The sequence below is a fragment of the Papio anubis genome, chromosome 9 (genome assembly GCF_008728515.1).
Source record: "Papio anubis isolate 15944 chromosome 9, Panubis1.0, whole genome shotgun sequence".
Classification (NCBI taxonomy): domain Eukaryota; kingdom Metazoa; phylum Chordata; class Mammalia; order Primates; family Cercopithecidae; genus Papio; species Papio anubis.
The window spans coordinates 88978956-89004583 of NC_044984.1; the positions used below are offsets into that span (position 1 = coordinate 88978956).

Genomic DNA, 25628 nt, shown 5'->3' on the forward strand with positions numbered 1-25628 from the left:
TAACTAACCAGCCACAATTAGTAAAGCTTCATAAAGCCTGGAGAATACTGTCATCAGAAGAGCCACATTTGGGGCAGTCTGGGGAAGCGTGAAGTGTGAGGATGGGGACCATTATCTCTAGAGGTCTAGTGATTAAGAACTGGGTGACTCTGGACGGCTGGTCCCAGGGACTTTGCACTTGTGGTGGAGGCTGAATTCTTCATTCCCAATCTGGATGCTATGCAACTATCATCAAGTACTCCAATCCATCTGCATGTCTGAATATGGATGGGGATGCTCTGCACTGTCCCCATCAGCCTCTGGGTCCTCCACTCTCTCCCTGCTCTGGATCTCTAGATCTCATCTTTCTACTTCCTCTGCAGGTGGCATCATGGGGACTGTCTGGTGACTCCCCTAAGCAACCAGCATCAGACACTAGAAACTTCCAGTCAAGTCTCCTGGTCCCTGCTTCCAACCAGACGACCATACCAGGATCTGAAGTCCATCCACCCCAGGATGGACTTCAGACCTCAGCAGCAGAGATGGCCATGCTTCCTGTGTGATATTGGGCCAACCACATTTCCCACAGGCACCCAGGTGGGGCTGAGATGAGGGCAGGCCACCTGAAGGTGCACAAAATAGGCAGGATGGGATGGAGGCCAAGAACGCCCCAGTGAAATGGGTGCCCCCAATTTGCATTTGGGAAGAAGGGCTTCCACATTTCACAAGCCCTACATTTCACATATTTTTGCCCCTACTCTACTCTCAACCCCCGACTCTCTGAGTTCCACCCCACATGACTCCCCCGCACCATCTTAACTTGCTGTGTCCTCACCCTACTCCACAGATCCCTGCCTCCCATGCCTTTGCTCCAGGTGAGGCCATACACTTGGCAGAGGCCTATTTGCTGCGGTCATTTTGACCCAGGGAAAGTTTGACGTGACCATTTGAAAACACTCTCCACAAAGTTGCTCAACACACTGTTTTATATTAAAAATTAAAAGCAGGCCTAAGTGAAAAAGACAAACAAGGGACAAGGGATGTGGGCATGATGACTACTGAATATACTACTTAGTAACAATAATTAAAAACTAAATATTTAATAGTTTGGTTTTCCCCCCAGCTACCTAAAACAAACAAACAAACAAACAAAACTGCCTCTCAGACTAAAATAGCTGCTTCAAGAGTGCCACATCAACATGTTGTAAGTTTGTTCACATTGTTACCTTCATCTTCCTACTCACTGTGTCAATTAGGAATGGCTTATGATGCAACTAATAGCCATTATCAAAGGCATAAGGAAAGACATTTATGACTTCACATCACAAGCAGTCTCCAGACAGATGATTCCCGGCGTTGACTCAACTGCTCAACGGGGTCATAGAGACCCAGCTCCTGTCCGGTTTTCTTCTGCCATCCTTAACTCCTTGGCTTTTAGTTCTCACTCTCATCACTTCATGGTTGCAAGATGGCTGCCACAGTTCCACACATCACATCTTCATACAAGGCAGGAAAAAAGGGAAAAGGGCAGTAGTTAAAAAGCTGTTAAAGTGCCGGGTTTCCTGTTTAAGATGGCGTCTCCTGTGGCAGCGCAAGCCGGAAAGCTTTTGCGAGCCCTAGCATTGCGGTCCGGCTTCCTGGTGGCTGGGTCCCAGGCAGTTCAATTAACCTCCAGAAGATGGCTGCGCTTGCAGGAATACCAGAGCAAGAAACTTATGTCTAATAACGGAGTGAGAGTTCAAAGATTCTTTGTAGCAGACACTGTGAATGAAGCTCTGGAGGCTGCTAAGAGACTAAATGCAAAAGAAATTGCTTTAAAAGCCCAGATCTTAGCTGGAGGAAGAGGAAAACGTGTCTTTAATAGTGGTTTGAAAGGAGGTGTTCATTTAACAAAAGACCCTAAGGTTGTGGGATAGCTGGCTAAACAAATGATTGGGTACAATCTAGCGACAAAACAAACTCCAAAAGAAGGTGTGAAAGTTAACAAGGTGATGGTTGCTGAAGCCTTTGACATTTCCAGAGAAACCTACCTGGCAATTCTGATGGACAGGTCCTGCAATGGCCCCGTGCTGGTGGGCAGCCCCCAGGGGGGCGTCGACGTTGAAGAGGTGGCTGCTTCAAACCCAGAGCTCATTTTTAAGGAGCAAATTGACATTTTTGAAGGAATAAAGGACAGCCAAGCTCAGCGGATGGCAGAAAATCTAGGCTTCGTTGGGCCTTTGAAAAGCCAGGCTGCAGATCAACTTACGAAGCTGTATAATCTCTTCCTGAAAATTGGTGCTACTCAGGTGGAAGTGAATCCCTTTGGTGAAACTCCAGAAGGATAAGTTGTCTGTTTTGATGCCAAGATAAACTTTGATGACAATGCAGAATTCCGACAAAAAGACATATTTGCTATGGATGACAAATCAGAGAATGAGCCCATTGAAAATGAAGCTGCCAAATATGATCTAAAATACATAGGACTAGATGGGAACATTGCCTGCTTTGTGAAGGGTGCTGGGCTCGCCATGGCTACTTGTGATATCATTTTCCTTAATGGTGGGAAGCCAGCCAACTTCTTGGATCTTGGAGGTGGTGTAAAGGAAGCTCAAGTATATCAAGCATTCACATTGCTCACAGCTAATCCTAAGGTTGAAGCCATCCTTGTCAATATTTTTGGCAGTATCGTCAACTGTGCCATCATTGCCAGTGGGATCACCAAAGCCTGCTGGGAGCTAGAACTCAAGGTGCCCCTGGTGGTCCGGCTTGAAGGAACCAACATCCAAGAGGCCCAGAAGATACTCAACAACAGCGGACTCCCCATTACTTCAGCCATTGACCTGGAGGATGCAGCCAAGAAGGCTGTGGCCACTGTGGCCAAGAAGTGATGTCTTTGTCCTGATCCGATGGGGAAAGAAAGCCATTTTTCCATAAAAAGGGACGGTTCATCATTGTGAAAGAAATGGTTATCTCATTGGGGAGGAAAAGGGGGGAGAAGGCAAGAATCACTGAAAAATCTTAAATCTGTGTTTTCTGGAATAATATATGTAGACAGCCTAAATCTGATTTTAGTCTTTATAAAAATAATATCTTGTATTCTCCTACTTTTCTGTCATTGTAAGCCTGCCCAGTAGGCAGTGTTTTGCAGACTCTGGGAAGTGGTCTATGTGGCCAAATATTGTGTGTATAGACAGAATTTGAAATCAGGTCCTGCTTCCTTTACAAGTATTTTGGTGGGCATCTAATCCTACATAATGAAAAAGAAAAACAGACCATTTAAAAACTCAGACAAGATTATATTTAATGTATTAATTGCTAAAAAGGCACAAGATTACACTGAACATATTAGCTACTAAAAAGGCACTGCCAAGACATTCAAGCAAATAGCTATTACACACTGCAGCAGATTTTACAGGTTTCTAATTCCAACATATGTTTGAAAAATCCATGAGTGTTCCAAAATATATTTAATGGAAGGTCTACATTAAGATACCATTCATGTGTTTTTACCATTTGCCTTAACATTGAATATACTATTTACCCCACGCTAAAAAGAAAACCAGAAACCTTATTTGTGATTTTGGAGTGGAAGCTTCCATTTTTGTGTCAAAAATGAATCCCGATTCTTATGGAAATCTCTGTTATTAAGTCATTTAAAGATGACACAACACTGAAGATCAAATTGTGTTGGGTACCAGTATCTTCTCTCCTCATTTATCTCTTACTCCTCATCCTCCCAGAATCTACCAGTTTATGGTAGAAAGATGGGAACCTTATTTGAATGTTTGTTTTGTTTTGTTTTGTTTTTTTCCATGATGTTCAATTTTGTTGTGGGAAAGTTTTTGTTAAAATTTTGGTAGATTTTTATCTATACAAATTTAAATAAAATTATGTTTTGTAAGCAGGAAAAAAAAAAAAAAAAAAAAAAAAAAAAGGCTTTTAGAACTGTCCTGGGAAGAACTGAACCAGAACCAGTGCAGCTGTGATTAAGATGGAAAGATGATGATTTTGAGATGTATTTTGATTTTGAGATGTATTTAGAAAGTAGAGTTGACATGGGTTGATGGTAGTAATGATGAGGAAGATGGTTCTGAGGTTTCTAGCTTGGGTGGTGGTGGTGCCTTTAATGGAAATAAAGAGTACAGAAAGAGCAGACTTGGTGTAAGGGAAAAAACAATGACCTTGGTGTTTTAGTTTCAGGTTCTCTAGGGATATCCTGAACCAATATTATAGATCCACTGCTTAAAATATAGATTTAAAATTTAAATCTAGATCCACTGCTTATAAAAGAGGTTGGTGAAATTTAAAATATAGATCCACTGCTTATAAAAGAGGTAGGTGCTAGCTATGCAACTGTAGTAGTATTTGCCACAAAGGTGGCATCTGGGTCCACGGGGGGTGTGTAGGAAGGAGGGGCTGGATAATGGAGCCACAGAACCCTGAAGAGTGGTGGAGAGGTGCACAGACACCTGGAGAGAAAACACCCTACGGAAGGATTAAGCTTCAAAGAATAGGGAGAGGTCTCCAGTGTTGACTGATCTAGAAACCAAGTAAGGCCAGGCTGTGAAATGCATGCACTGGTTTTGGCAATTAGGTGGTTGATGACCTCACTGGCAGCAATTCTTGGGAGGGAGGCAGTGATTCTAGTTTATAGTGGTTTGAGGAAACTTAGGCAGTAAGGAAGTAGAGACATTCAGGAAATGTGTTGGAGGGATGGTCATGGGACCAAGTTCCAGCTCAAGAGTCATAAAGTTGGTCTTTCGGAGGCACTTCTAGAAGATATTTTCCTCTCTGTAAAAGGGAAGGAGAGCCTGTCTGGCATGTTTTTCTGTGTGAGGATGTGATGTCTGGATCCAGGGCAGCCATCTTGTGGCCAGGAGGGGAGACATTATTGATAGAGGGAGGCCAGTAGAGCAAGAGCAAGAGCAAGAGGAGGGCTGAGCATGGTCCTTGGCCTTCACTGAGCTAATAAACCAACCCTGCAGCCACCTGCCTCCCAACTTCTTTTTAGATGAGAAAAATGAACCCTCGGCTGGGTGCAGTGACTCACGCCTGTAATCCCAGCACTTTGGGAGACTGAGGTGGGCGGATTACCTGAGGTCAGGAGTTCGAGACCAGCCTGGCCAACATGGTGAAACCCCATCTCTACTGAAAATACAAAAATTAGCCAGGTGTGGTGGTGGGCGCCTGTAATCCCAACTACTCGGGAGGCTGAGGCAGGAAAATCACTTGAACCCGGGACGGAGGTTGCAGTGAGCTGAGATCACGCCACTGCACTCCAGCCTGGGTGACAAGAGTAAAACTCTGTCACAAGAAATAAAAATAAAAATAAAGACCTGTTGCTTCAACCATTTTAGCTCTGCTTATAACTGGAAAGTCAAGCACACAGCTCATTAGGTGTGATGAAAATGAACTCTACTGCTGTTCCCCATTGGCCCTGGAAACTCTTCAGGGGGTGATATTCCCCTACTGGATGAAAACTCTGGCAGGTCCTTGACTTTTGTCCTCACCCTCAGGCAATAGATAATCCAAAGTCACTTTCCCTAGCAAACAGATTTGTAGTTGTGGAATCAGAATAGTCCAAGATGAATAAAAGCCTGAATGATTTTGCATCATATCTCCCTTCCATCACCAGGCCTGTGTCAGGTCCACAGCCTGAGGTATAAAGAGGCCATGGCTGGCGTTTCTTTTTCTGTCTCATGCTTCTTCTCCTTCCACCCAACACTTACCCCCTACCGGGCTGCTAGGACGTGCTTGAACCCTTAGGGCCAGCGTGTTGGCAAGATGACCGGTAGAGTCTTTCCTAAGTGGGTACTGCTAAAAGCCAGCTGGGGTCTCTGTTGTGACCCAGATGATTTTTTCTCATGGATGCTTCTGCAGGCTCTTAGGAGACTGTGACTCCAGGATTCCCTGGAGGTCTCTTGAGGGGATGCATCTGTCCTGGGGTCTCCTCCCTCAGCCTCACAGGGGTGCTGTGCCCACTTCCCACTTTCTTCTTAGGGGATCCCCTGCCCTCATTGGACTAGCAGCTTTTCTCTCCTGAGTGCTGCATGCCAGAATCGGGGAAGCACTCAGCATCACAGTGGCTGCCTCCAGCACAGGCCTCCTGTCTGGCAGCCACAGGTCTCGTTAGCTCTCTCCCTTGTCAGTCAAGAAGTAGGTCTCAATGCTCTGTCTGAGATATGCCTTAAGTTGAGGGCAGTAAAACTCCATCCCGGGCCCCTCAGAAGAAATCTGAAGAAAAAACCAGTTGAAGAATCTTCTCTTTCTCTCCCCTCTTTGAATCCTGAAGAGGGTGAGGAGTTCAGGAACACAGGGAGAGGCCCTCAAACCTGCGCTTTGGAAATTCTACCCAGTGATTTGGCTTTGAAATGTTATCTTCTATATTTTGGCATCTTGGGCAAAACTGGTTTAATCACCCACCTCTGGAATGCTTTTGTTTTTTTGGTTTTTTTTGAGACAGAGTCTCATTCTGTACCCCAGGTTGGAGCACAGTGGCACGATCTCAACACACTGCAACCTCTGCCTCCCGGGTTCCAGTGATTTTCGTGCCTCAACCTCCTGAGTATCTGGAATTACAGGCGTGAGCCACCATGCCTGGCTAATTTTTTTTTTTTTTTTAAATTTTGGTAGAGATGGTGTTTCACCATGTTGGCCAGCCTGGTTTTGAACTTCTGACCTCGGAAGATTCACCAGCCTCAGCCGCCGAAAGTGCTGGGATTTCAGGCGTGAGCCACCGTGCCCGGCCTTGGAGTGTTTATTATTGAGAAAAATAAACCTCTATTGTTTTAGCCAGTTTTAGCTCAATATTCTATTACTAGCCACCAAAAGCAGCTGAACTGCTTCACCACACTGGGTTGGCTTCATGACTCCCCTGGCACAATAAAGACAAAGCCCATCATTTATGATAGTAAGAAAACTGCAGATATCCAACAACAGGAGATGAAACCAATGAAACACATATATGATGGAAAGTTATGCAGGCACTTCAAGTGATAACTTTGGAAGAAGCAAAATACAAGAACATAGGAAAAAGTTCATATTTTGCTACATTATATACACGCAGAGCAAAAAGACTAAGAGGAAATATGTAAGAAAGGTAAAAGTTCAATTTGGTTGAGAAATGGAGTAAACATACATATGCATGGAAAATAGCTGGAAGAATATACAATACACAGATATCAGCAGTTGCATCTGGGGAGGGGTCTTGGGGATCTGAGTGGGAAGAAGGTTACTTCTGAATTTTTCAACCATGGGCACATATTCTTTTTTTTGAGACGGAGTCTCACTCTGTCACCCAGGCTGGAGTACAACGGCGCAGTCTTGGCTCACTGCAACCTCCGCCTCCTGGGTTCAAGCAATTCTCATGCCTGAGACTCCCGAGCAACTGGAATTACAGGTGTGGGCCACCATGCCTGGCTAATTTTTATATTTTTAGTAGAGACAAGGTTTCACCACGTTGGCCAGGCTGTTCTTGAACTCCTGACCTTGTGATTTGCCCGCCTCGGCCTCACAAAGTGCTGTGATTCCAGGCGTGAGTCACCGCGCCCGGCATGTGCATATATTCTTTTCTCAACTGAGGAAACTAGTAGTTTGGCAGGTAGGGATTGGGGGCGGGGGGAGTTGTTTGTGCTTAAGTTCAATGTTTTTGGAGGGAAAGGGATAATACTGGTTTTCTCTGGGTGGAAGAATTAATGTGGATTTTTATCTTTCTCTGTCTCTTCTATATTTCCCCAAATGTCTACAAGTCATTTTGTATTACTAAAATAATCAGGAAAAAACCCACAATAAAATGCTCTTCCTTTCCTTGTTCCCTTTCCTTCCTGAATAATTCAGTTTTAAAGCCATTAGCGGTTAGTTGAACAGAGCAAGGCAGGGACCCATGGTGGGAGGGGCTGGTAGCCTAGAGCAGGGTGGCCGAGCTCAGGCATGGGGAGGAGGACACAGGGGAAGGAGTACCCAGCAGAGTCATCAGTCCAGAAGGGTGGAAGAGGGCTTCCTTGAATGGGCATCCTGGAGCATGTGTCAAAGCCAGAGAGGGTGGTGGGGACATACATGCACTGGGGCCACCACCAATGTTGTCTTAGATCCAAGTAGGGCGAGACAGTCAGCACTGTTAGTACCCAACCACCACCCACATGGAGGAGATGTGGGCAGCAGAGGTGGAAATTTGTTATACAGAGGGAGTGGAGAAAAAGAGTAAATATGTAAGAGACAATGGAAGTCAATGCTTTCACTGTAGGAGAAAGAAGTTACAAATATGGAAAGGAGAACTTGAATAAACCCAGAGGTGTTGATTGGCATTGGAGGTATTAGTGCGCACTCATGATTTTCAACATAGAGATAGATGCAGAAATCAGCAGAGATTTAAATTTGTATATAAATGAATGTAGGTATAAACAAATACAGATACTGTCTTAGCTCAGGTGACTATCACAAAATACACTAGGTGGGGTGGCTTACACAATAGACATGTATTGCCCATAGGTCTGGAGACTGGGAAGTCCAAGATCAAGGTGCTGGCTAATTCTGTTCCTGGTGAGGGCCCTCTTCCTGGCTTGCTCCTTACCTTCACACTATGTCCTTACATGGGGCAGAAAGAGAGAAAGAGAAAGACAGACTGCTGCTCTTTTTTTTTTTTTGAGACGAAGTCTTGCTCTGTGCCCAGGCTGTAGGGCAGTGCCGCGATCTCGGCTCACTGCAATTTCTGCCTCCTGGATTCAAGCAATTCTGTGTCAGCCTCCCGAGTAGCTGGGATTACAGGCATGTGCCACCATGCCCAACTAATTTTTTGTATTTTTAGTAGAGACAGGGTTTCACCATGTTGGCCAGGCTGGTCTTAAACTCCTGATCTCAAGTGATCCACCTGCCTCGGCCTCCCAGAGTGTTGGGATTACAGGTGTAAGCCACCTCGCCCAGTCATGCTCTCTCTTCTTATAAGGCCACTAATCCCATCATGAAGACCCCACCCTAATAAACTGATCTAACCTTAATTACCTCCCACAAGCCCCATTTCCAAATACTATCACAATGGGGATTAGGGCTTCAACATATGAATTTTGGGGGACTCAAACATTCAGTCCATAACAGATGTATATGCATGTACCTATATCATTACATATTATAAACACATACATATATCCATATGCAAACATGTATTCCCTACCTCTGTCTACTGTGAGGGCCTGGGAGTGGTGATGCCCTAATAGCAGAACAAACCTAGGATCCAGATCTTGGCTTTAAAATGCAGTTTTCCACCAAATGCAACACAGGCTTTTGGCAAGAATGGTCAGTTTTAGGTCTAGGGCAAGGAAAGTAGGACATGAGCCTGGAGCACCTTGTACCAAAAAGCAAGGAGGTGCTTGCTCAAAGAACAATGAGGACATGGCAAAAGGACATAAAATATTGCTTAAATGAGTTCCCACAGCTGTACAGGGTTCAACTTGTTATTAAAATGAATAATAATCACGGATTACAACCCTTTGAATAAGATAGGAAACCATGATTCCATACCGATATTAGCAAATAGATGAATAAATTGAAAGTTTGGTGAGAAATGGGAGGTACAACGTACCTCTCCACTAAATACTCATTAATTACTCATGGGGACAAAATACCTTTATGGTGAAGGGACCTAGAAGACACCTTAATTATCAAAGCAAAATCATAAGTAATGGGACAAATGGAAATTGAGCCCTATGTGATAGGATGCAATGAGAACAGTGTCATTTCTGTGATATTCTGGCCAAAGATAGATAACTTGAGTTTAATCACAAAGAAACACCAGATTGAGGGACATTATACAAAATAACTAGCCTATAAGCTTCAAAAGTGCTGTGATCATGAAAGTCAAGGAAAGATGCAGGAACTGTTTCATTCAGGAGACAAAAGAGATAACTAAATGTAACATATAATTCTGAACTAGGTCATTTTGCTGCAAAGGCAATTATTGGGACAATTGATGAAACTTGAATGGGGTCTAAGGACTGGATGTCAGTAAGACATCTGTTTACCTTACTGATTCTGATGACTGTATTATGGTTTGAAGGAGAGCGTCTTTATCTGTAGGAACTATGCATTAAGTATCTGCACGTGACTGGATATCAGGTTGGCAACTCATGGTTACTCTCAGATGGTTCAGGAAAAATATAATTCTTTGTATGGAACATGCAACTTTTCACTAAGTTTATGATCATTTCAAAATTTTAAAAAATTTAAACAAATTTATTTATATATATGAACTAAACATCCCTAAGTATATAATATATGTTATTACATATTATATATTTATGCATTAATAATGTATAAACATAAAGTACTAGAACCTGGGAGCATATCTCAACTTCCTTGTGCCCAATGGGAATCTTCAAGCCCCTGAAGTTTCAAAGAGGTTCCAAAGACAGACAGCCAGGCCTCGGGAGGGCTGCATAACTATAACTGAAGGCTGGGTCCCTCTCTATATTTTCCGGCCATCCTATTCTGAGAAGATGGCTTTCAAACATCCTAGAAAACTCAAAATCAGAAATTCTAAATTTCTAATATTCTGTCCCTGGGTTCTCTATTCTGTTCCATTGGTCTATATGTCTGTTGTTATGGAAGGATCATGCTGTTTTGTTTACTATAGTTTTGTATATATTTTGAAGTCAGGTAATGTGATGCCTCCAGCTTTGTTCTTTCTGTTCAAGATTGCTTTGACTATTTGGGGTCTTTTGGAATCCCATATATATTTCATAAGTTTTTTTAATTTATGTAAAGAATGTCATTGATATTTTGACTGGTATTTCATTGAATCTGTAGATTGCTTTGAGTAGTATGGACATTTTAACAATAATAATTATTCCAATCCATGAACATGGGATATCTTTCCACTTATTTGTGTCTTGTTCAATCTCGTTCATCAGTGGTTTCTAGTTTTCAGTGTACAGATCTTTCACCTCCTTAAGTTTATTCCTAAGTATTTTAATTTTTGGTAGCTATTGTAAATGGAATTTTCTTAATTTCTCTTTCAGATAATTTGCTGCTAGTGTATAGAAACACTACTCATTTTTATAGTGTTCTCACAAATCATTGAAATCCCAGAAATTCTGCTAATTCAGGATCCCAAAGGCATGTCACAGATTGTTTCATGTTCCTGGAAGTGACCTGATGGTTTGGCATCAGACAGAGGAGGGTTTGATTCCTAGTTCCATCATTTCTGTACCATTTCTCCACCCTTTCAGCACCATTGCCTCTTGCTCCTTCGTATGTAAAGTGAGATGATGACAGCAGCTTCTTCTTAGGGCTGTGGTGTGGATGAAGTGAGATAATATGTAAACCCTCTGCCTGGAAAATGACATATTCTATGAAGAAGAACTTGTTCCCTTTATCATTTAAAAGTTCTTTGTAAGCTGTATTTCCCTGTTTTGATTCCAGAAATGTGGTCATAATTTCAATAAAAGCAGAAAGTACCTAAAGCCAGCCTGGGCAGGGCTCTGAGGTGTGTTCTTTTTTTAGCCAGGGTGGACTTCAGACTCCAGCAAATTTTATGAGATTAGCTTTATAGCCCAGAGTTCCTCCTAGTATGGGGTGAGGAGAGAATGGGAAGGGCATGGTGAGGTAAAGGTCAGTATCAGGGAAAGTGAAGTTAAAGAAAGCTGCTCAGAAGTGGCAGCATTCTAGTTCGATATCTTTACCCCTTGCATTGGGAGGGGGTTTTGGAAGGTTTGAGTAAATTCAACCATAATCAACACTATTTATTAAACACTAGCTGTCTAGGTACGGCAGATAAGAAAAAGACACACTCCCAGTCCACCAAGTGCTCACAATCTAGGGGCAAAGGAAAATAGCCCCATTAGATATCTTTTTTTTTTCTTTTTGAGATAGAGTCTCATAGTGTTGTCCAGGCTGGAGTGCAGTGGCACCATCCTGGCTTACTGCAACCTCTGTCTCCCAGGTTCAAGCGATTCTCCTGCCTCAGCCTCAAGAGCAGCTTGGATTACAGGCTCCCGCCACCACACTGGGTTAATTTTTTTTTTTTTTTTTTTCATAGAGATGGGGTTTCACCATGTTGGTCAGGTTGATCTCAAACTCCTGATCTCAAGTGATCCAACCACCTTGGCCTCCCAAAGTGCTGGGATTACAGGTGTGAGCCACCACGCCCGGCCAGATATTTCATTCTCACAGTACCTGGGCTGCTTTGCTCATTGCATTGATTAAACACCACCTACATATGTACCTGCACTTGGCAAGGTCCTGTGGGAGGACGAGATGAGTGAAATAGCAAGGGCATGCTCTGGCCGCCAGGAACTCACTGTTTACTTCAGGAGCAGACATAAAAGAAATACTTCTCAATAACTAGGGGAAAGGTATTTAGAGAGCATTTCTTTACAGAATACAGAGTCAGGAGGAGAAGAGCATGAGGGCTTTGCAGAGCTGACATCTGAAAGGGTCTTGAAGGAGAAGGAATGTGATTGCAGGCAGAAGGAGGTGCCTGTGTGTCACCCAAGGGCACGAAATAGCAAAGTGGGCTCAGGGCTTGATGTGTAGAGCATGGAATGGGGGCGTGGGAGATGAGGCTGGGGCATTGCATGGGCTTCAGTACACCGGGAACCTAGTGGGCTTCACTCAGAAATTCAGACATGACCATCTGGGCAAGAGAAGCCACTGAAAGGTTTAAGAAGTGGAATAAGGTGATCTGATTTGCATTTTAGATCACACAGGTAGTTTACATGGTGGGCGGACTGGGTATGGGCAAAGCTGAAGAGCGGGGACCACATAGGAGACTGTCACAACTCTCCTGGGGGGAAATAATGGTGCCCTGAACCAAGGTAGGAAAAAGTAAGGTGGGCAAGTTTTGGGTGTCTTTAGAAGGTAGAGTTTGACATGATTAGATGGCACTGGTTAGAAAGAGGGGGAATGGCTTTAAGATTTCTAGCTTGGGTGAGTGAATAAATGGATGGTGCTGGTGCCTTTATGGAATGAGGTAGTGTAGACAGAGCAGATTTGAAGTAAGGGCAAAAAAATGAGATTGGTTTTATATTTTGAGGTGCTCTAAGGATGTCTATGTAGAGATGAAGGGGAAATAGAAATATGGACTGTGGCTCAGAAAAGAGGCAGGTACTCACTACATAGAGGCAGTGGAATTAGTCTTAGAGATGATGGCTGAATCACAGGGAGTCTGTGCAAAGGGGGTGAGATGGAGATAATGCAGCCAAAGAAGACTAGAGGGTGGTCAAGAGGTGGCAGAAGAACCAGAGAGCGGCATCAAGAAAATACCCAACCGGCCAGGCACAGTGGCTCACATCTGTAATCCCAGCACTTTGGGAGGCTGAGGCGGACAGATCACTTGAGGTCAGGAGTTCAAGACCAGCCTGGCCAACATGGTGAAATCCCGTCTCTCCTAAAAATACAGAAATTAGCTGGGCGTGGTGGCGCACCTGTAATCCCAGCCAGTTGGAAGGCTGAGGTAGGAGAATCGCTTGAACCCGGGAGGCAAAGGCTGCGTGAGCCCGCACTGTACTCCAGCCTGGGTGACCATTAGACTCCATCAAAAAAAAAAAAAAAAAAAAAGAAGAAGAAAGGGAAGGGAATGGGAGAAGAGGGGAGGGGAGAGGAGGGGAGGGGAGGGAAAGGAAGGGACTTCCAAGGGAAGAAAAATGTTTCAGATGGGAGGGAGCACTGCAAAGGGAAATAACTAGAAGTTTAGTAAAAACACAGGCTGTGAAGCATGCACCAGATGTGCAAATGGGTCCTCGGTGACCCCACTGAAAGAAGTTTTAGGGGAGTGTTGGGGGCTGACAGTAGTTTTTAGTGGGTTAAGAAATCCTGGGAGAGAGGAGTGGAGACCATCCTTTTAAGAAACGTGATAGTGACAGGGAAGAGAAGGAGTAGTGAGTTGAGGAAATGCAGGAGGAAAAGTGGGTTTAGGACATCAGCGACTGGACATTTGTGGATGCTGAAATGAATCCACTGGAAAACAGGTGCTGATGAAGGAGATGCCGGCTCTCAGAAGAGGCAGGGGTCCCAGGTGGGAGAGTCTGTCTTGGACAGAGGGCTGGAGTGGTGTGAAGAAGGAGGGGTGAGCCAAGGGGAGAGCTGAGGCCTGATGAAGTGGGGACCCCAGCCCTCTGCAGAAGGGAAGCTATTCAGCAAGGGGGTGCCAGGGAAGGCAGCGGCTTCCTCAGCACTTGCTGCGGGAAGAAACACTGAAGTCCCAGGCTTCCAGGTAATGCTGTTTTCATCAGCAGAGCCCCACTGGCCGGATCTGGAATTCTGACTGGACAGGTGGCATGGGCATGGCCGGGGGTCAGGCGCAGAGGCTGCTGTGGAAGCGTCTCAGGGGTGCAGAAGCCAGCAGGGGCGGCCCTGTGTATGCCTCGGGGCTGGGCGTCCCAGCAGAGGGGGTTACTCACTGCTGACTCAGCCCCAGGTGCTCATTTGCATGTTATTCATTTCAAGCCAAAAACACTGGAGCAGGAGTACCAGGAGCATCTAATCCCCTTTCCAAACAGAACCACCCCAAGTCTTCCCAGTGCTCCTGCTGCTGCTGTTGTGCTGAGTCTCTCTGACTCAGAAATATTTCTACTTTGGAAGAGTCTACTCAGCTGTGCCGTACAGCTATCTGTGAAATTGAGCTGAAAAATTCAGAGAAACACTCAGGAAGTTCATTTTCTCTGTAAGGATATCACGGTAAGTTTAACACACCAAGCGCCTGGGCCTTCCCCCTTCCAAATATTATCTTATTTTCATCTGACTTCTCCCCCACCAGAATGTAATCTCCAAGAGGATAAGAACATTGTTTTGTACTCTGTCTGGAACAGTGCATGGCATGTAGCAGGTGCTCAATAAATGGATTAAATTCTGTAATTCCAGCACTTTGGGAGGCCGAGATGGGCAGATCACTTGAGGCCAGGAGTTTGAGACCAGCCTGGCCAACATGGTGAAATCTTGTCTTCACTAAAGATACAAAAAATTAGCCGGGCATGGTGGTGCATGTCTGTGGTCCCAGCTACTCAGGAGGCTGAGGCAGGAGAATAGCTTGAACCTGGGAGGCGGAGGTTGCCTGAGCAATATCGTGCTACTGCACTCCAGCCTGAGACTCCGTCTCAAATAAATAAACTAATTAATTAATGCATTAAATTATTGAAGGCCCTTGGGCACCCCAGGCCTTCAATAATTTAATGCATTTATTGAGCATCTACTATCTCATCTAATCCCTATAATCCTAGGCAGTTAACAGTTTAGGAAGGGGCGATTCTAAGAGGTGAAACACCACCCCTCCCATCCCCTCATCCTCATTTAATCAAATTGCCAGTAAGGGGAAAGTCCCCGAGTTTTGAGCTGGGCTTCCCACATGTCATGGAGTTCAGAAATGCCTTTATCAGTTTATTAGGTGCCCACTCCTGGGAAACTGATTCACGCTAACAGATTCACTCTGACAAGAATATCCCTGACAAGAGAAAGCAAATGTAGTGATTTACATTCAAGGATATACAGCTGCCAAGGAGCTGAAACGTGCTGCCCTGTCGGACAGCTCAATCTGTCCCCAGTAGAAAGGGTTCACTGGGGCTGCCAAGCAGTCCCCAGCTTGGCTTGGAGCCTGCACAGAGTCGATAGCCTCAGGGAGGCCGTGAACCAGCTCTGTGAACCAGAAACCCAGAAGATTGAGTGCAGCTGGCCAGGCAGGATCTCTGCCTGCTCCAGGGACACAGCCGTCACTCTCCAGCTCACCCAGAGAGCCAGTCACCGGCCTCCTGCATCCCTCTGCCTTCTCCTTTGAGGATGATTGTTTATCGACTGAAAGGGTCTCCTCCATTCCATCTCATTCATGGTTTCCATGGACTTTCCTTTTTCTTTCTTTTTTTTTTTTTTTTTTTTTTGAGACGGAGTGTCACTCTGTTGCTCAGGCTGGAGTGTAGTGGCGCTATTTTGGCTCACTGCAACCTCTGCCTCCAGGTTCAAGCGATTCTCCTGCCTCAGCCTCCTGAGTAGCTGGGATTACAGGCATGTGCCACCACATCCTGCTATTTTTTTTATATATATATTTTTAGTAGAGACAGTCATCATGTTGGCCAGGCTGGTCTTGAACTCCTGACCTCAAGTGATCTGCCCATCTCGGCCTCCCAAAGTGTTGGGATTACAGGTGTGAGCCACCCTCCCTGGCCTCCATGGATTTTCTTAGTCAATTGTTTCTTGTTGACAAGGCATAGCAGGAAGTCACCTTGCAACAATTCTGACCATGTCTGGGGACAGCCACCTTTCTGAATCCAAGCATGTCTTTGGGTCTCTGCTGGCTTAAGCCACTGTGTGTGGGGATGTATAAACTTCTACCTGTGGCCTAAGTTTTGGGGTCTTACAGTTCACTGTTCCCTGGAGTTACAAGACCTGGGCATCAAAACACAGAAGAAATATGATGAAGGAAGAGAATTCAAAACCACTTTGGGAGGAAACCCCTGGTAGAAGGCTAGGCTAGCACTGTTGCTTGTGACATTGACAGTCTAAGAATCAGAGAAGGATCCAGGCCTCCAAGAGCTTCTTTAGCAAATGGAGTCCCTCACTGCTAGTACAGACCAGAAAGTACATGACTTTATTTTCCTTCTACTACTCAGTGGCTTATTTTAAAGCAGAACAGGAAAAGAAAAAGAAAAAGAAAAAGAAATCCAATTATCAATGCCTAAGCCGGAGTGGAGTAACCACTAACAAAACAGCTGTTAACATGGCTGACGCATGTTCCTGTTAACTGCTTTAGTCAAGTTAAAGGCCTGGCAAGGGAGAGATCCTGACTGGCTTAGCAAGGAGAGGGATTTCTGAGGTAGCCACCACAGATGGTAGCAGATGTCATGCAGCCTCAGAGCAGAAGCCACCAGGGACTTCACCATCTCAGAGCTGAGCAAAAAAGCTGAGAAACACTCAGCCGCGTCAACTGCCAATTATATACCTCAAGAATCTCAGGAAGGCAGGGAGTGTGTAAAAGTTTCTGTAATTAATCGCTTTCCATTCTCTTTGTCCACAAATCTGTCAGCTCATGGTTCTTCAAAAATCAAGGATGCTGGCTTCAGGTATCTCTGCCCTCACCTAGTACGGCCAGCAGCATGAAGATGGAAATGCACAACTTGTAACCATATTATTCATTACAAATTATACTCCTGCTCAGTTGTCCTGCTATAGTCCTAGGATTAAAAGTGATCCCTGACTGACAAGAAACTAGTTGCTCAATTCCTTCTATTACAGAGTAGGGCAGCAGTCACCCATGTAGGCTACAGTCACACAAGCTTGGGGATCCCCCAGTACCTGTTGCCTGATGTTACTCATTACTTTACCTCTCTGAACCTCAGTTTCTTCATCTATGAAGCAGAAATAATAGTGCCTGTCTTGTTGGGTGTTGGAATGATTACCTTTGATAGTGCAAGTAAAGCACCTGGCACAGTACGTTGCACACAGTAAATTTCGAAGAATGCCAGGCATTATCCCAAATCTATGAATGCCCAGAAAGGTGCTGTTTGGTATTGTCATGCTCCTTACATGACCCACAAATTTCTACATCTCATAATCACACCTATTAGAAAGTAACTCTGTATGTGGGGCTGCAGATATTCATAAAGTTAATTGCAAATTTTAAAAGGCTATTATTAATTGTTATTAAGACTTGAAGTTACTTCGTCAAATGGTGACTATGGACCTCCTCAGATGTACAAGATAAATTCTTTTTTTTTTTTAATTCTTTTTTTTTTTTTTTTTGAGATGCAGGGGGGTGGTCTCACTATGTTGCCCAGGCTGGTCTTGAACTCCTGGGCTCAAGCAATCCTCCCACCTCAGCCTCCCAAAGTGCTGGGATTACAGGCATGAGCCACAGCACCCGGCCCAAAATAAGTTCTTATATTAGAAATCCCGGTGGAGCATGGTGGCTCATGCCTGTAATCCCAAAACTTTGGGAGGCCAAGGTGGGAGAATTACTTGAGCCCAGGAGGTCAACACCAGCCTGAGCAACAAAGTGAGACCCTGTCTATACAAAACATAAAATAATTAGCTGAGCATGGTAGCACTTGCCTGTAGTCCCAGCTATTTGGGAGACTGAGGCAGGAGGATCACTTGAGCCTGGGAGATGAAGGCTGCAATGAGCTCTAATGGCACCAGTGCACTCCAGCCTGGGTGACAAAATGAGACCCTGTCTCAAAAAAGAAAAAATCCATACATTACTTTTTTTTTTTTTTTTTTTTTTTTGAGACGGAGTCTCGCTCTGTAGCCCAGGCTAGAGTGCAGTGGCCGGATCCCAGCTCACTGCAAGCTCTGCCTCCCGGGTTCATGCCATTCTCCGGCCTCAGCCTCCCGAGTAGCTGGGACTACAGGCGCCCGCCACCTCGCCCGGCTAGTTTTTTGTATTTCTTAGTAGAGACGGGGTTTCACCGTGTTAGCCAGGATGGTCTCGATCTCCTGACCTCGTGATCCACCCGTCTCGGCCTCCCAAAGTGCTGGGATTACAGGCTTGAGCCACCGCGCCCAGCCCCCATACATTACTTAAAACTGGTAAATATTGCTTTATTCTATAGCACTATGCTTAATGAAGCTTGAAACCAACTAACGTCACTTTTCCCCGTTTCTTTTTTTTTCAGGGAAACACAGAACTGGTAAGGTGTTTTCCCTACTGCAACATTTAGGAATATGCTGGGCTGGACACATATTTCATTCAATCACTTCCATTGTCTGTATTCATCCTCAGACATCAAATGACAATAGTGTGCAAAGTAACAGTTGTTCCCCATAAGATTTCCAAATATTCAGCTATGCTCCATTTTCCAGGGCACAGAATGGGCTACTGTAGTTAAGAATTTTTCTATCATCTGAGAGTTCTAGTTTGTCTGCCTGTACAGGGTGAGTGACCAAAGTAGAAAACTGGTCAGGACATGAAGTGACTGGAAGCAGAGGGCTAAAAAGGCAGGATGAGGAAAACAGAGTCGTGAATTCTTCACCAGCCAAGACCTCAGGAAAGGCTCGTGTGTCTGCGCTTCCATTCTACCCGCTGATACAGCAGTCCCCTCTCAGCCACGGTGCTGCTTCTGTGGTTTCAGTTACCTGTAGCCCACCAAGATCCAAATATAGCAAATGAAAAATTCCAGAAACAGGCCAGGTACAGTGGCTCATGCCTGTAATCCTAGCACTTTGGGAGGCTGAGGTGAGTGGATCACCTGAGGTCAGGAGTTGGAGAGCAGCCTTGACAACATGGTGAAACCCTGTCTCTCCTAAAAATACAAAAACTAGCCAGACAGGGTGGTGCATGCCAGTAATCCCAGCTACTTGGGAGGCTGAGGCAGGGGAATCACTTGAACCCGGGAGGCAGAGGTTGCGGTGAGCCGAAATCGCACCACTGCACTCCAGCCTGGGTGACAGAACTGTTAAAATAAAAAAAGAAAGAAAAATTAGAGAAGTAAACAATTGGTAAGTTTAAAACTGTGGGCCATTCTGATCTGGCGGTGTCCTGTACTGTCCCAACTGGGACCTGAATCCTCCCTTTGTCCAGTGTATTTATACTGTAGACCAAACTTGTCCAACCCACAGCCCATGGGCTGCATGCAGCCCAGGATGGCTTTGAATGCGGCCCAACGCAAATTTGTAAACTTTCTTAACACATTATGAGTTTTTTTGTGATTTTGTCTTAGCTCATCAGCTATCGTGTTAGTGTATTTTATGTGTGGCCCAAGACAATTCTTCTTCCAATACGGCCCAGGGAAGCCAAAAAACTGGACACCCCCGTAGATGCTTCCCGACCGTGAGTCACTTAGCAGCTGTCTTGGTTATAAGATCAACTGCTTCTGCTCAAGTAATCTTTATTTTACTTTAGCACAGTACATGGCCATAATCACTCCATTTTATTATTAGTCATTAATCTCTTACTGTGCCTCATTTATAAATTAAACTTTATCATAAGTATGTATGTATAAGAAAAATGGTATATACAGGGCTCAGTTCTATCTGAGGTTTCAGGCATCTCCTGAGGATAAACGGGGAATATTGTAGGAATAGCACTGGTATCGGTACCACTGGACTGGTTCGTATGAGTTCACACACAGTGAAATCAAGCGCATTGTAGACACCAAAGCCCCAGACAAACTGGAGACAGCCCACTAAACCGACTGCTGGAGTCAGGCGTCTGCTCCCTCCTGTGCTCTGCCCTGTGCCCACCCGACTGGCATTGCTCTTGTCTTATTCCAGTTCATGAAGGCTCTGCTTTGTCCTCGCCATCACTTCCCCTTTTTCAACACAAGGCCATGTTTGCTAGTATCTTAGCATGACTGTGAATACACCACCCTTCCTTCTGCCAGGGCTCAAACAATGGGCCACACATCGCCAACTTCCTACGATATCGAAGACTTGAGATTCATTTAAAAATTGACTACGGGGGAGAGAGGGATGAATAGATGGAGCACAGAGGATTTTTAGGGAAACTATTCTGTAAGATACTGTAACGGGGGAAACATGTAGTCATACATTTGTCCAAACCCACAGAATGACACCACCATGAACCCTAAACTATGAACTGTGGATAATGATGTGTGTCAATGCAGGTTTATTAAGTGTAACAAATGCACCACTCTGGTGGGAAATGTCGCTAATGTGGAGGGGAAGCTATGCCTGTCTGGGGTCAGGGTTCAGAAGAGAAATCTCTGTACCTTCTGCTCAATTTTGCCGTGAACCTGAAAGTGCTCTAAAACATAAAATCTACTAAAAAAAATTGGTAACACACACACATTTGCTACTAAGATGGGCTCCAACAAATGTGAAAATTTAAGAAATCTACCTCTTTATTTAACACCAAAGCTAACATCAAGTGTTTATTTAAAAAAATAATGGCACCTGCTTTGAATTCATTGATGACACCACAATGGGGCGAAAATCTACAGGGAATTCACAATTTTAGGCTGACATGAAACTAAGCAGTAACTCACAAAATGGAAATTCTGCAACAAGCCTCACAATAAACATTTCCAGTTTCTACTTTCAGAGTTGCTAACTACTGCCTAAACATATCTTAAACACAGAGCACGTTTTGTTGAAATATTTCTCTTAGGACAAACACAGTAGACATGCTTTAAATAAATTAAAATTGCAACACATAAATCATTCCTAAAACAATCAAGGTGCATTACTTTCCAGCTTCTTATAAATAGAATTGTACTGATTTCAGGAAACTATAGGTTCTGTTTCATATCTTTTTTTTAACATCTTATCTAGTTTTGATGTGAATAAGCCAATTTCATTCTTTGCAGTGATTTATCTTTTTAAACCAACTCGTTCCTTTGTGCATATGCTAACTTTAAAACACCTCTTCACATAAGCCCTGAATTTTAAGTGATGCCATTTCTTCCTACCCCCAGCCCACTCCTCAGAATTACAGAAACATGTAAAATAGGTTGTTTAATCACACATGTTCACATGAATAAATATATTTAAATGTTTTTCCAAACCAATACAACAATATCTGGATTCACTGCAAAAACGTTCCCATTCAATGCAAAATAATTTGGCACAATCCGACCAAAAAAGACAAAAGTAATTAGTTGCCTGAGAGAAGCTAGTTCCTCATTATTACTGAGCCCATAATTAAACCTGATATGCTAGAGAAATGGCAAGGCAATAAACACACAGAGTGGGGCAATATTTAAATGAAAACAAGAGTGACAGAGCTAGAAAGAGCGAAAACCACATGAATGCTAATTGACAAAGAAGGATAACAGCCTCCACGGCTGAAATGAAAGACGGAGTTTCAGATTTCCTTCTGTGAATAGCTGACAAGGATCACGCAGGCAAAGAGGCTACTGTTCCAAGCTAGAAACTTGGGACTAATCCCACATTCATTGTCCAAACCCAGCAGCGAAGTGCTTTTTTGCCGTTTCACTATAGGTTTCCATTTCTGGTTTTTTTTTTTTTTTTGGCGGTGGGCGAGGGAGGGTGTTCCGGTTTAATCATATTCAAAGTTTGAACTTGAAATAACCAACTCAAGACCCACAGGACAGTATGTCACCAGATAAACGCAGTGCTAGAATCCAATGTCCAGCATCGACACTCAGGAATGTTTGCTGAGCGACCAGGCGGTGTTTACCCACCCAACAAGCACTTTCAAGGTGTGGAGAAAGGATTATAGTTGACACAAACATAAATTAAATATCCAATTCCAGCATACGTTATAGCTACACATCACTATTTTTAATTGTAATATTTCTAAAATGTCATTTAATCTCCTTACGCATTAAAGAGAACAGTGGGAGTGTTTATTCCTTAAGAGAGAATAAACTGCAGAGATTAAGTTTCTTTCGAGCGTATCATCTTATTAAAAAGTACAAAGTTTCATGAACTTTCAACAAGACTGCGAAATAAATATGCCAGGTAGGTTGAGCCTATCGAAGTGAAAACAAGGTTATTTGACATTTAGTGAAAGTCAATGAAAATACGAACTCTTTAAAAGGAATTCATGATCCAGGTAGGAGGATTTAGACCCTACAGTATGTTAGAATAAAGCTAGTTTCTAGCAGGTTCTGTTAACAGCTCCAGACTAGAGGGGACAGACTGTGCTACTTTTCATTCTCTTCTCTACTTCTGTCACTGGGGAGAAGATACACGGATCACAGGTCTGAGAAGTGTGCATTAAAGCACATTTGCTAGGCTGAGCACTGGAATGGTGTGGGCTAGTGTGAGAATGAGGCCTACATCTTCTTGGACCATCCCAGAACCCTTCACCTAAGGGCTAGAAATCTCTCATTCTCTAAACTAACAGCAGCACTCAATCCCTGGTGTGTCCAAAGTGGTGCTTGGAAAGATTCACAGATACCAAGAGGGACCCACCCAGGCCCCAGGTTGATTTAGGAGTGTAAGTTAGACTCAGCTCTCAGCCCACGCTCAGTCTGATGCCCACAGGTAAAGGGTAATGCTGGCCATGGAAATACAAAAGCTGAAGGAAGCACAACGTTCTCTCTGCCTCCCTGCCTTGCACCTGGCCTCCTTATCTGTCCCCTGGACTTGAACGATCAGTGTATACACATCAACGTGGGAGACCAGGGGGAGTCTGACAATGAAAGGAGAGACAGTCATGAGATCGGAGTGGGACTGGTAATTCCCTCTTCTCTGAATCCAAAATAATTTATCACCAAAGATTTCATGAAATGACATTTATTGTTTAAAAAAGCATGAATCTGGAATTAGATAGTGGTGATGGTTGAACAAGTTTGTGAATTTACTAAAACCACTGAATTGCACACTTTAAAAAAAAAAAGCAAGCTTGAGCTGCATAAGTCCAACTCATACACACTGGACTTTGTACTAAGTGCTCAACTATTCCATTCTCTCAGACTATGGCACATTCTGTCACATTTTTTTCCTTCAGGAGATTTCCCTAAGAAGAGCTGTTTGCAAAATATTGCACTTAATTTGAATCCAGGAGACCTGATATCTTCTGGAAGAAAATGTGCACTCACATGCCTTCCTGCCTGCAGCAGCTGGCGGGAGTGGTGGGACAAGGGGCTCAACAGCAGTTTCCATGAACATTGTTTACATCTTCCTCTTCGTGATATACACAGAGACACAGATTTAAAGGAAAGTATCATCTAGGCTGAAGGTGGTGAACGGTATCCCCCAAACAGGGATGTGAACTTTTGAATGCTTTCAGCACAGAGGCAGTGTGGCCATCCTAGTACCTCAGGACTTACGTTCAGTGAGATGTTAAGAGACAGGGGTCAACCTTGGCTCAAACACTGGACTTATTTATTTTATTCTTGCTAGCCTTTCACATCTTGAAAAGGACACTCAATCTTCATCCAGGTAAATTGTCCCCACTAATCTAGCTGCCACTCAGTCACACCCCACGTCCTCGTTTCCTCATGCTTTCAGTGTTCTGACACCTCAGTCCACTTTAACTTTAGAGGCTATGATTCCGTCGTCCTTCAAGGAAAAAACTGTAACATGACCGTCATTTGTTTTCATTTCCTGAGTAAGCTTTGCAGTCCCTCACAGACCTGTGAATAAAATGAATCACATAAAGTGAATCATATCCTCCAGGGGGGCTTATCACAATCAAGATTTGCCAAAAAACAGCCAGGCATGGTGGCTTGTGCCTGCAGTCCTGGCTGCTCAGGAGGTTGAGGTGGGAGGATCCCTTGAGGCAAGGAGTTTGCGACCAGCCTGGGCAATATTTAGCAGAACACTGTCTCAAAACAACAAAACAAAACAAAAAAAAGATTTGCCAAAACACAAACCTTCAGAGTAGTGCTCACGAGATTCCAAATTAATGTTAAAGTCACAGTCTGATGAGGGATCTGAAAACATTCCTGCACACTCTGAAGGCTGGCCATTTGCTAGCCAGTTCAGATAAAATCAGGTGTCTGTTTCCTGCGTATGAGAAGGGGAAAGCTCCATTCATAAATCCCTATGTCTTACCATTTAAAGTGTAACAAAACCCCTCAGGTAGACTTGTTGGATAACAGGTGTGTGATAAGATTTCCATCTTACAGGGTCACAAACGACTGACCGCTGTGGACACTGAGTACATGACGGGACCTATGGTTGCCTGGAGACAAGCAGGGTGGATCACACGGGGACCAAAGGCCACAGTGTTTAACACTGCCCAAGCCTGTGGTTCTTCATTCCCTGAATCATGCATATCCTTGCTTTTTATAGGACTCACAGAAAACGACCATTAGCAATTGTGAAGCTCCATTCTGACAGAGACTTAGGAGAGAGACCTTTCTTCTGGATCACCAATTACGCCAAGGTCTCGATATACAGAGGTTTACCACGCTGGGCTAGTCAGGTGGGCAGGAAATCGGTCTGATTAAGGCAGTGAGCAAGGTAGGAGAGCTCTGAAATAGATTCGTGTTAACAAAGTACAAGGACTGAGTTGGCAACTGCTACCGAGTTAAGAGAATTGTAGTTATTTACACCACACAGCCCTAGTTTTTCTTGCACACGAGTCCGCACAATCATTCATTGTAAAATTTGGTAGTATGCACAGAGTTTTCTTTAAAATAAAAACTTGAAAGAACTTGAAGGCAGGAACCAGCGGCTTCATCTTGGTATTATTATCCTTTCTATGGCACACAGGATATGGTCCCAGTTTTTACAAAATATAGCAAGAAGAGTCACAGCAAAGAAGGTGCCAAGAATGTGGCAGCGGCTCTTCATCATGGGCGAGACGAACTTCGCAATGGTGGACACACACACTAAGATGACAGTCATGAAGGCCAGGATCACGTTGATGCACTTCCCCAGGAGAACTTTAGCATTCACGGTGTCTGTCTGCAGAGCTTGCTGCTCTTGCTGGTGGAGCTCCAGCTTAGAAATGCGAGTCTGGCAGGATTCCAAGGCTTCCTGTGGGCAAGAGGGACAGCAAGGGTCAAACGGTGTTGGGATCGTGAGCAACATGCGAGTGCTCGCTCAGCTGTACACAAAAGCCCCAGCTCCGAAAGCCCAATGCCCAGGCGGCTGCGAATCCCCAAACTGCTGATGAGGGTGACAGACAAAGATGTGGAACAAGAATCCCAGGCTCACTTTCTCCTGTTGCTCAAGAGTAGAAGAGCATGTGGACACAACCACAAAATGCCACAAATGAGGAAGTATGGCTAAGTTTTTTGACTTTACTTTTTTTTTTTTTTTTTTTTTTTGAGACGTAGTTACCTTGCTCTGTTGCCAGGCTGGAGTGCAGTGGC

General features: G+C 44.2%; 1 protein-coding gene and 1 pseudogene across 8 annotated transcripts in view; one reads left to right on the forward strand and one right to left on the reverse strand.

Annotated features, from left to right (window-relative positions):
- Positions 1-1452: 1452 nt before the first annotated feature.
- On the forward strand, positions 1453-3223 carry LOC101001464 (annotated as a pseudogene). Its single transcript, XR_162014.5, has one exon. The product of XR_162014.5 is annotated as a succinate--CoA ligase [GDP-forming] subunit beta, mitochondrial pseudogene (transcript).
- A 17490-nt stretch (positions 3224-20713) lies between these two features.
- The window catches only part of TMCC3 (transmembrane and coiled-coil domain family 3), a 310576-nt gene continuing 305661 nt past the window's right edge, over positions 20714-25628 (reverse strand). For 5 of the 7 annotated variants that reach the window (XM_009181433.4, XM_017946121.3, XM_009181435.4 and 2 more), the window contains one exon: positions 20714-25290. In XM_009181433.4, the coding sequence (XP_009179697.1) occupies positions 24988-25290 (303 nt within the window). In that variant the 3' untranslated portion in view covers positions 20714-24987. The remainder of the gene's footprint in view (positions 25291-25628) is intronic. The other 2 variants (XM_009181434.4, XR_002515785.2) reach the window with 2 other exon arrangements.